This window comes from Schistocerca serialis, chromosome 12 (assembly GCF_023864345.2).
Source record: "Schistocerca serialis cubense isolate TAMUIC-IGC-003099 chromosome 12, iqSchSeri2.2, whole genome shotgun sequence".
Taxonomy (NCBI): Eukaryota; Metazoa; Arthropoda; class Insecta; order Orthoptera; family Acrididae; genus Schistocerca; species Schistocerca serialis.
Genome location: NC_064649.1, coordinates 169,670,594 through 169,683,112, shown reverse-complemented (window position 1 = coordinate 169,683,112; position 12,519 = coordinate 169,670,594). Strand labels below are relative to the sequence as shown.

The window sequence follows — 12,519 nt, the reverse complement described above, 5'->3', positions numbered from 1 at the left end:
ACTGGCTTTTTATAAACTTTGAATGGATCAGAGCATTTTTTTTTCCAGAAATGTGATTGTATGTCAGAACATATTTTCCCTTAAGATACTCAGAAACTGGTGATACAGAAGACCCTACTTGTTATTTTAGACAAAGTTTGTCTATCTTCGTCAAAGTCACTAACATATTTTACATTTTTTGAAACTGAACCATACACTGTTTTGTGACACACTTAACTTAGAGCACTGTTCATCCATTTTATTGCATTCCAATTAGGCTTTCAAATTTATTTATTATTAAATTTTAAAATTATTTTAGTTGATTTCAAATTACACTAAAAACAAAAGTACGTAAAATATTCTATGCTCTCAATGAAGTATGTAGATCCATACTAACAGAGGTTTCTGGACAGACCGGCTAAAACAATACCATACCCAGCAAATGTAGTGGGGGAACACAGTTTATGTCACCGACTACTGGGCTGCAGTACAGACTTGTAACTCTGGCTACCAAGCCCCTGTACACACTTGTCATGCACAAAATAGTAGACTTACCAACAATAGGGAAATTTTTCATGTTCATTATTTTACTTTTATCATTTTGAACTTGTAATAATGTGCCTGATTACCTAGGTGTAAATGGGCAATTTTTTTTTAACATAGAACCAAAGCAAAAGCTCCTATTGTTGAATATTTTGTTATTAAAATAAATAATAATAACTAAATATAGGATGACGGTGTTAACTTAATATATTAAACTAAACTCCACCCCGAACAGGCCACGGAGGCCCGAGGGTACTGACCGCGAGCCGTGTCATCCTCAGCTCACAGGCAACGTCATCAGATGCGGATACGGAGGGGCACGCGGTCGGCACACCGCTCTCCTGGCCGAATGTCAGTTTCCGAGACCGGAGCCACTACTTCTCAATCGAGTAGCTCCTCAGTTTGCTTCGCGAGGGCCGAGTGCACCCCACTTGCCGACAGCACTCGGACGAGTGCTAGCTCGGTCCGACAGCATTCGGCAGACCGAAAGGTCACTCGTCCGAGTGCTAGCTCGGTCCGACAGCACTTAACTTCGGTGATCTGATGGGAACTGGTGTTACCACTGTGGCAACTAAATTTTATTACAATGGAACAATAAACCATTTAAACGGGCACAATATCAACTATTTCATCGTATTCAAAAATTCACATCTTTGTTCACAGTCAAATATCAATGTTGAAATTTTTACAGTACTTTGCTATCATATAAGTGTACAATAAGTGAACAAAACAAATTTTTATATTCAGTCTCACCAGAGATAAATAGCTCCAAACCTTACAAAAAAATAATGATTTTCAAATTTCAAAAATTTATAAAAATTTAAGGAAACTTTTGTCAGTGTTCTTGCTCTATTTAAGGCTAGGAGTTTATGATATCTAACTAGAGAAAAAAAATACACTCTGATAATCAATCCTTGGTTGTTATTTTTGGGTCTAAAAAGTGGATTTTCTGAGTTTTCAATACCAAACTTTGGAAGTAATTTTGACTGGTTATTTTTTAATTTAGGGTGTTTTGGGTAATAAACGATGTTGCAGAGGACATTTTTCTAAAAACAGTCATGTCAGTTGCGATGTTGTAACTTAGTCTAGTGCAGAGATATTAAAATTAATGCTAGTGTCTCCACATTGAAAAACCGTTGTGCACTCACAAATAAAAATGGGTGCCATTCAGTAAGGGTGCAAGGTAAATCTTTTTAAAAAACTGTTTTGAACTTTTAAATTAAGGTTAATCACATGAAAAAAAACAACAAAATATTTAAAAATGGTCAAGCAACTCTCATTAGATCTTTTCATATGGACTGATCCTTACAACATAAAACAAAGGTAATGAAGTGCAATCTGATCAAGTCAGGTGATGCTGGAGGGAATTGGATTAAAAAAATTAGTTTCTATATGTTGTAGATACATTTACTATCTGGACTGGAAAGTAATTTAAGTCATCAGAAATAAAGAGGGTATAAAATTAGTACTGCCAAAAGAAGGAAATGTGTCTCTGAAAAAGTGAGTATGTTATCATCTAATCTAAGTATATGTGTTAGCTAGCATTTTGTTATGCATTCATTTGGAGAGTAGTCTTCCATGGATAATAAATAGTATAGATGAGGCAAAGATAATAGTTTTTGAAATCTGGTTCTACAGGTGAATGATGAAAATGGAATGGGTACATCAGATAATACACTTAAACTAATAAACAAAAATAATCAGTTTTTGAAAATATAACAAAAAAATACACTCTGATAACCACACCGAGGTCACCACTTCGACGCTGTAGAGCACTCTCTGGAACAGGATAGTGCATGTTGCCGGTGTGCACCCTCTGCCTATGCGTATTCACCTTAACTGATAACTTGGTGGTAGTTGTGCCAATGTAAAAGGCGGAACAGTGTTTAAATAACAGCTGGTGCATGATGTGTGTCATTTCACAGGTGGCTCTCTCTTCGACTGTACATGTTCTGTCAGTTACAGGGCTAGTACAGGTGGTGGTAGGAGGGTGCAAGTCTTACAGTGAAGACAACCACAGGGGTAGGAGAAATAGCATAGGGAGAGAGGTGCAGAAGGAGAATGAGGTCTGAAAGGATATTGCAGAGATTGCGAGGGTGGCAGGCAAAATGTCAGACAGAATGAACCCCATTTCAGGGCACAATTTAGGGAAGTCAAAGCCTTGTCAGAGTAGTTAACTGTATTTAATTGGGACAAACTGACAAAAAGAAGGGACAGGTTGTTAAGACATTCTGAGGCATCAAGGAATGGAGGAAAGTGTGGTGAATGGGTAAAAGTCATACAGAAGACCAAACTCGAATACAATGAGCAAATTCAAATGTACAAGGGTAATCCCAAAAGTAAGGTCTCCTATTTTTTTTGTAAGTACATAGACCTGTTTATTTCTACAATCGTTTACATCAGTTTACAGCTTGAACATTTAGCTATTTTTCGACATAATCATCATTTCTGTCAATGCATTTTTGTAGACGCTGTGGCAGTTTTTGTATGCCCACATCATACCAGCTCACCACCGTGCTGTTCAGAAAGTTATGAACCACTCCTTTCACCTTGTGGTCAGAGCTGGGACCACAGTTAGCACTGACAGGTACTGTGAGACTCTGAAAAAACTTGAATGGGCAATTCAGAACCGGAGAAGAGGAATGTCAAGCAAGGGCGTACACATTCTCCGTGACAATGCTCGCCCACACGTTGCTCGGCAAACCTTTGCTCTCCTGCAACAGTTTCAGTGGAACATAATCACCCACCCACCCTGTGGTCCTGACTTGGCGGCCAGTGACTATCAACTGTTCCCTAGGTTAAAAGAACATTTGGCCGAAAAGTGATTCAGCTCCAATGGTGAGGTGTAAGAAGAGGTTCATAATTTTCTGAAAAGCATGGCAGTGAGCTGGTATGATGTGGGCATACAAAAACTGCCACAGCATCTACAAAAATGCATCATCAGAAATGGTGATTATGTTGAAAAATAGCTAAATGTTCAAGCTGTAAACTGGTGTAAACCATTGTAGAAATAAACAGGTCTATGTACTTATAAAAAAAATAGGAGACCTTACTTTTGGGATTACCCTCGTATGTAGGTTTTTGTGTTTATATAAATGTGAAGAGACTTCTACCTCTACATCTACACTCCACAAAACACCGTGAGGTTCATGGCAGAGGGTACATTCCAGTGTACCAGTTATTAGGGTTTCTTCCTGTTCCATTCACATATGGAATGCGGGAAGAATGATTGTTTCAGGGCCTCTGTGCATGCAGTAATTAGTCTAATTTTATCTTCACCATCCCTATGTGAGCGATACATAAGGGGTTGTAGTCTCTTGCTAGAGTAATCATTTAAAGCCAGTTCTTGAACTTTGTTAGTAGACTTTCTCGGGATAATTTACGCCTGTCTTAGAGAGTCCGTTAAGTTTTTTCAGTATCTCTGTGACACTCTGCCACTGACCAAACAAACCTGTGACCAGTCATGCTGTTCTTCTCTCTATTCATTCAATATCCTCTGTTAGTCCTATTTGGTATGGGTCCCACACCCTTGAGGAATATTCTAGAATCAGTCACACAAGTGACTTGTAAGCGATCTCCTTTTTAAACTGATTGCACTTCCCCCACTATTCTACCAATAACCCATGAGCTCACAGGAAGAAATTATCAAAATCCTACGGAGCAACATTCACACTTTAAAAGCAGAACTATCAGTGCAGAAGCAAAAAAAATTGGGACCTGAAAGGGGAAGAAAATGTTTTTGTGAAATAGCTGTGGCAATTGACGAAAATAACATCAAAAATACGCGGACTATTACATCTGTTCAAAACAATGCACCTGCAACACCTACAGAAGAAACTAGCACAGAAATCACAAAAACTCCAATTTAATGTAAATGGGCAAGTGTAACATGCAGAAAAAAGAACTCAAAGCACCTCAGTAATGTAAAACAGAATGAAAACAGTGATTTCCTTGTTATGGGCAATTCTCTGCTCAAAAATGTGGCAGTGCCAAATTCCACAATAGACATTCGCCCAGGTTTCAAGACCCATCAACTGAAGAAACGTTTTAACAACATATATAACTCGAAGGATGGTTCAGCAGAGGCATCTCGGAAGAATTACAAGGGGATATTCATCCACGTAGGTACAAATTCCCTTACAAGCAACACTGAAGAGGAAATTGTAAACAAAACAAAAAATTTAATTTGATCTGACAGATACGTCTACAAGACGTTTAGAATGGTAGTGAGTGGTATTGTCTACAGAAGATCTGTGAGTGATAGTTAAATAGCGAGAATAAATAGTGATATAAATGAAAGCTGTAATGATATGGGAGCCGTGTATGTAAATCCTAATAAGTTCTTAAGCAATAAATGCTTGGGTAAAGATGGTCTTCATTTTAACAGATTAGGATCAAAAATTCACAGCAAATTGTTCACTAATACTTGTAAAATTCTGAATAAAGGGGGAAACTTATAAGGAATGATGGGGATGAGAAACAGTGTTTGGTAACAAAAATGACAAAACCGAAATGATACCCAAGAAAGAAAATACTGCTTGAAACCATAAATAAGAAAGAATGTTCCTACATAATGCACTTGAATATAAATGGTCCAAGTGCTGACTTTCAAAACAAAAGTCATTAAATGGGCGAATTACAAATTATTCTTTTGCAGTATAAAAATATCAAAGTTATTTGCCTCAATGAACATTGGCTTACATGTGACAATATCAAAATTCTTAACAAAATCGAAAATTTTGAAGTAGCAAACAGCTTTTGTAGATGTGAGAAATCATGTGGAAGCTCTTGCATACTTACACATTCTGAAATAAAATATGCAATAAGAAATAATTTTAATCATTTGAATGAAGACAGTATATTTGAGAGCTGCTGTATCGAGTTAAGGGACCTAAATATCATAGTAGTTTCTATTTACAGAGTATCAGAGAAAGCTGCAATTGAAACTTTTCTGTCCAAGTTTCAGTGCCTCCTTGAAAATCTAAAAAAATAAAAAGAAAAAAGGTTGTAACAGCTGCTGACTTCAACAATAATATCCTAGGTGAAAGCAATGATGTGTCCAAATTCACTGACAGTAAAAACTTTTGGCTTCAAAGTAAACTTTAAGCAAGCCACTAGGGTAAATGCACAGTCAGCCATTTGTATTGATAATATCCTAACCAACTGTGTATTTGAAGATGTCCATAAATTTTGCTTAGATCTAAGGAACTCTGACCACTCTGCATTATTCATTGAATTACCAAAAATTAACAAAGAAATTCCATGCAACAGAAGCTCTATGAAAAGTAACTCCAATGAAAAAAATTAATTGTATTTAGAAATAAGTTAAGAGAGGTTGAATGACTTTATGACAACTGTATTTCAAGTAGTAGTAACTTTGACAAATATTTAAGCAGTTTTCTTGTGGTGTTTAATGAAACTTTTCCACATCTACATCTACATACATACTCTGCAATGCACCATATGGTGCGTGGTGGAGGATACCTCGCACCACAACTATCATCTTCTCTCACTGTTCCAGTCCCAAACAAAACGAGGGAAAAATGACTGTCGATATGCCTCTGTACGAGCCCTAATCTCTCTTATCTTAACTTTGTGGTCTTTCCGCGAAATGTAAGTTGGCGGCAGTAAAATTGTACTGCAGTCAGCCTCAAATGCTGGTTCTCTAAATTTCCTCAGTAGCGATTCACGAAAAGAATGCCTCCTTTCCTCCAGAGACTCCCACCCTAGTTCCTGGAGCATTTTCGTAACACTCGTGTGATGATCAAACCTACCAGTAACAAATCTAGCAGCCCGCCTCTGAATTGCTTCTATGTCCTCCCTCAATCTGACCTGATAGGGATCCAAAACGCTCGAGCAGTACTCAAGAATAGGTTGTATTAGTGTTTTATAAGCGGTCTCCTTTACAGATGAACCATATCTTCAAAAAATTCTACCAATGAACCGAAGATGACTATACGCCTTCCCCACAACTGCCATTACATGCTTGTCCCACTTCATATCGCTCTGCAACGTTACGCCCAAATATTTAATCGATGTGACTGTGTCAAGCACTACACTACGAATGGAGTATTCAAACATTACAGAATTCTTTTTCCTATTCATCTTCATTAATTTACATGTATCTATATTTAGAGTTAGCTGCCATTCTTTACACCAATCACAAATCCTGTCCAAGTCATCTTGTATCCTCCTACAGTCACTCAACGACGACACCTTCCCGTACACCACAGCATTGCTATGCACCGTATCCAAAAGATCATTTATGTAGATAGAAAACAACCAGCGGACCTACCACACTTCCCTGGGGCACTCCAGATGATACCCTCACCTCCGATGAACACTCACCATCGAGGACAACGTACTGGGTTTTATTACTTAAGAAGTCTTCGAGCCACTCACATATTTGGGAACCAATCCAATACGCTCGTCCTTTAGTTAGGAGTCTGCAGTGGGGCAGCGAGTCAAACACTTTCCAGAAGTCAAGGAATATGGCATCCGTCTGATACCCTTCATCCATGGTTCGCACTTAGAACCACATGTAACAAAATCACTGGTAAAGTTAAATGGATAACTCTGGGTATAAAAATTTCTAGTGTTAGGAAGAGGCAATGAAATGAGATATAATAAAAACAGGTATTTTACTGAATCTGTATGACATTATAAAGCTACGTTCGAAAAAATTGTGAAAGCAGCCAAACAAATTGCAAACAATAAGTTCATTTCACAACATTAAAGTGAAACAAAGGTAGTGTAGCCTGTTGTCAAATCAGAGTTACGTGTTAGAATTAATAGAAATGGAATATCTAGGATTAAAGTAAATGATAGCCTTATTGTAAACCCAGCTCAAATATCGGAGTGTTTAAATGAATTCTTCATAAGTATGACAAAGTCAGATGTTGATACAGTAGAGTATCAGAGCAAAGTAAACCCCTTTGGACTCCAGCAAAGAGCTGAGTATCTCACAGATTTTAAAAAAGTCTCAATAAAGCATGTGGAAAATATTATACTATCATTAAAAATATTCAGTTGGGTGGGATGGGATACCGACTAAAGTGATAAAAGCAGTGTATCACATAATAGCATCTCCACTAACTAAAATAATTAAGCAATATTTTGAACAGGGATGCTTTCCTGATGTGTTGAAGTATGCTGAAGTCACACCTCTGTTCGAGAAAGGGTTGAGGGAAGAAATGGGAAACTATTGTCCTATTTCTATTCTTCCAATCTTATTGAAAGTGTTTGAGAAAGTAGTTGCAAATCAGATGCAAAATTTTATTGTAAAAAATGATATTATTATAAATAATCAATTTGGATTCCAACCAGGAAAAAACACCCTGGATGCAATAAATAACTTTACTGAAAAGATATGCAAAGCACTGGACCAGAGGAGTAAAGTTGCTAGTATTTTCTGTGATCTTACTAAAACTTTCGACTCTGTAAAACATCCCTTGCACATCTATAAATTAGATAAATATGGAATTACGGGCAATATTCTCAAATGGCTTACATTTTACCTGCAGAACAGAAAACAAAGGGTAACTGTCACTTCAAATGTGGTGAGTTATTTTCCGAAGTGGAATACTGTATCACAAGGTGTGCCTCAAGGCTCCATTTTAGGGGCCAATCTTGTTCCTATTCTATGTAAATGACTTCTCCACAAATATCAATTCCCCATCACTTCTGTTTGCAGACAATACTTCTGTTTTAATTGAACATGGCGATGCAGAAAAAATTCCAAGCCTCATTGTGAGCACACTGGATACTCTAGAAAACTGGTTCCAGTTAAATGGGTTGAAACTGAACATTGCAAAAACCCATATGGTACATTTCCAAACCAAACACTTAAAATGCACAGAGCTTAAAATAACACACAATAATCAACTTACGAAGAAGTTGACACTGTCAAATTCCAAGGACTAAATGTGGACAAGAACTTGAACTGGAACACACATATTGACTCCTTATCAAATAAACTAAGCAGTTTTGCATTTGCAGTGCAGATACTTGCAAATTCTACTGACACGTCTACACGAAAAATAGCATACAGTAGTTATTTTGAATCTGTCGTTAGGTATGGTATAATTTATTTTTAATATTTCTCATATACTGAAACTTCAGAAAAAGAATATCAGATACATGTGTACCACACAGAAAACAGAATCTTGTCACCCATTATTTCGACAACTGCAAATCCTAACTCTACCCTCCATATACATTTATGAAATTATTATCTTTCTACACAGCAGGCAAAAATTATTTGAGGAAAATCATTTTAACCACACATACAACACAACAAATAAAAATAATTTTATGCTCCCTAAACACAAATTGAAATAATATGAACATGCTCCACAGTATATGAGGATGACAATATATAATAAATTAATGGGCAAAAATATATTTAATGTTAAGCCAGAGATCCTAAAAATAATGCTACATCAGATTCTGGGAGAGAAATGCTACTGTGACTCGATAGAAGGATTTTTAGAGGATGACATGATAATTTGAGTTTGGGCAATTTAGTGTTACATTTTTAGATACTATTTTTATTACTGTTGTCATTATTATCTCTGCCTTTTGTGCATATAAAACAAAATTGTATTATTATTATGATTCTGTATGTAAAGATCAGCTTTCTATGTTTACAGTAAATTTTACCCAACTTTTGATGTCTCTCCTGTACCTGGATCAAATGGTTATGTATGTTATGAAACCAATAAACCACAATTCTATCAACTGCTTTACCTATCACTGAAGCTATGTCAGCATTCCATTTCATATCCCTACAAAGTGTTACATTCAGGTATTTTTACGAGTTGGCCAATTCTGACAGTGACTTACTGATATTATAGTCATAGCATACTACATTTTTCGTTTTGTGAAGTGCACAATTTTACATATCTGAATATTTAGAGCAAGTTCCCAGTCTCTGCACCACACTGAAATCTTATCGAGATCTGATTGAATATTTATGTAGCTTTTATCGGATAGTACTTCATTACAGATAACTGCATCATCTTCAAAAAGCCTGATTTTTACTATTAATATTATCTGCAAGGACATTAATGTAGAGCATCAAGAGCAAGGGTCCCAACACACTTCCCTGGGCAGACCCGAAGTTACTTCTACATCTGATGAAGCCTCTCCGTCTAAAATAACACGTTGTGTGCTACCTACCAAAAAGTCCTCAATCCATTCACAAATTTCACTCGATACCCCATACGATCATCCTTTTGGCAATAAGTGTAGGTGTGGTACGAGTCAAATGCATTGTGGAAACTGAGAAATACTGCACCTACCTGGTTGCCTCGATCCAAAGTTTTCAGTATGTCACGTGAGAAAAGTGCGAGTTGCGTTTCTCACGATCAATGTGTTGAAATCTGTGCTAGCTGGCATCGAGGATGTCATTCCGTTCAAGATACCTCAGTTTCGAGGGATCTACGATAGATTACAGTTAAAAGAGGGGCTAACTCAGCTGCAAAATCAGTATAGAATCTGACAGCGATTTCATCGGACCCTGGAGCTTTGTTTAATTTTGGCAATTGCAGCTGTTTCTCAACATCACTGACACCAATAATATTTCATTCACATTTTCAGCGGTATGAGGATTAAACTGTGGCAATCCTCCTCTGTTTTCCTTTGTAAAGGAACATTTGAAAACGGAGTTAAGCACAGGATAGGTTAGCAATCGAGCTACCTGAAGCCACTCTTTGGACTGATGACTCTATCAGCAACAACAGAACATTAACAATAACTGCTTACCTTCCCCTGACGATATACTCTTTGTCACGCCAGAGCACCGGGTCGTGTGCCAATCTCTTCCATCGCACACACACATTTTGCAAGATGTCTATAAGCTCATTAAAACTGAAGAATGAAAATACATCTAGTATTATTTCATCTGGGAGCTCATCAATATTCTTCCCCTGACCATCTCCTGCAACCATTCTCAGAGCTGTCCTACTACTGTCGAAGGTGAGCTCCGGCACAGCGGCGCGTATCGGACCGGCAGTCTCTCTCCGCCTCGCCGCGGCAGCCTCCGGTAATGCGGTCGGTCTGCAGCCTCGCCGTGCCGCGTGGCCGGTGCGAACCTCTGCTCCGCCTCTGCAGCCGCAATGGTGCGTCGCCACCCGTCAGCGGCGACTGCTTCCGGCTGCTGAAACAAAAATGTTCTACTCTGCCTGATCACAAATTTCTCATTAGCAGCAATTATTTCTGACTGACGAGTAATCACTCCAGTTGATAAAAGTTCTACATTTTACTCGAGGACTGGTTTTGGGTTTATACTGAACTCATTTTGTAATGGAACCAGAAAATTGTGCTACGTTGAAGGGAAGTCATACGATTTTGAGTTTGCTTCAATGTAGCGCAATTTCCAAACTTGATTTTACTTCACCACAATACAGTTTTCAGATTCTACTAGAAAATTGTTTCAATGTAAGAGCCAAAAAAAAAAAAAAAATGTTCAAATGTGTGTGAAATCTTATGGGGACACACACACACACACACACACACACACACACACACACACACACACACACGCGCCCGAGGGAGGACTCGAACCTCCGCCGATACCAGCCGCACTGTCCATGACTGCAGCGCCCTAGACCGCTCGGCTAATCCCGTGTGGCTAAGAGCCAAAGTTGGTCGTGAAGTAAACGTAAGTACTTTTTAGCAACTGTAGCAGTTACTTGTCAATTCAGTCCACATTTTGAGAGCAGCAGCACTATCCAGTTGTGCAGAGACTAGTAGTTATTCTGTTAACTGTATGATCAAACACAGGACATTATTATACACTATGTTAGAGATACATTAATGTGACCACCTGTCTGACACCTGAGTAACCATCTTTTATGACACAAATCACTGTGAGATGTGCAGAAAGAGAGTCAGTAAGGTTTCTGACGGTACCGATGGGGGTGTGGAACTGTGCCAATTCACGTGCTGTGGTCAGCTACGCTGGGTTTCTCAGCAGGAATAACCCGACTGACGTGGTCCCACAGATTCTCGATCGGGTTTAAATTCAGGTAGTACGGCGGTCAACCGAGTACGGCAAATTCATCCTGGGGCTCTTCGAACCACAGTGAGATGTCGCATTGTCCTGCTGGTAGATGTCATTGTGCCCAGAATATTGTTGTTGTGGTCTTCAGTCCTGAGACTGGTTTGATGCAGCTCTCCATGCTTCTCTATCCTGTGCAAGCTTCTTCATCTCCCAGTACCTACTGCAACCTACATCCTTCTGAATCTGCTTAGTGTATTCATCTCTTGGTCTCCCTCTACGATTTTTACCCTCCACGCTGCCCTCCAATACTAAATTGGTGATCCCTTGATGCCTCAGAACATGTCCTACCAACCGATCCCTTCTTCTAGTCAAGTTGTGCCACAAACTTCTCTTCTCCCCAATCCTATTCAATACCTCCTCATTAGTTATGTGATCTACGCACCTAATCTTCAGCATTCTTCTGTAGCACCACATTTTGAAAGCTTCTATTCTCTTCTTGTCTAAACTATTTATCGTCCATGTTTCACTTCCATACATGACTACACTCCCTACAAATACCTTCAGAAACAACTTCCTGACACTTAAATCTATACTCGATGTTAATAAATTTCTCTTCTTCAGAAACGCTTTCCTTGCCATTGCCAGTCTACATTTTATATCCTCTCTACTTCGACCATCATCAGTTATCTTGCTCCCCAAATAGCAAAACTGCTTTACTACTTTAAGTGTCTCATTTCCTAATCTAATTCCCTCAGCATCACCCGACTTAATTCGACTACATTCCATTATCCTCGTTTTGCTTTTGTTGATGTTCATCTTATACCCTCCTTTCAAGACACTGTCCATTCCGTTCAGCTGCTCTTCCAGGTCCTTTGCTGTCTGACAGAATTACAATGTCATCGCAAAACCTCAAAGTTTTTATTTCTTCTCCATGGATTTTAATTCCTACTCCAAATTTTTCTTTTGTTTCCTTCACTACTTGCTCAATATGC

At 38.3% G+C, this 12,519-nt stretch overlaps 1 protein-coding gene across 2 annotated transcripts in view; it reads right to left on the bottom strand.

Annotated features, from left to right (window-relative positions):
- Nucleotides 1-12,519, bottom strand: part of LOC126428412 (F-box/LRR-repeat protein fbxl-1-like) — a 140,885-nt gene that overhangs the window by 114,396 nt on the left and 13,970 nt on the right. For both annotated transcript variants that reach the window (XM_050090335.1, XM_050090334.1), the window contains exon 2: nucleotides 10,288-10,681. In XM_050090335.1, coding sequence (XP_049946292.1) covers nucleotides 10,288-10,472 — 185 coding nt within the window. In that variant the 5' untranslated portion in view covers nucleotides 10,473-10,681. The remainder of the gene's footprint in view (nucleotides 1-10,287; nucleotides 10,682-12,519) is intronic.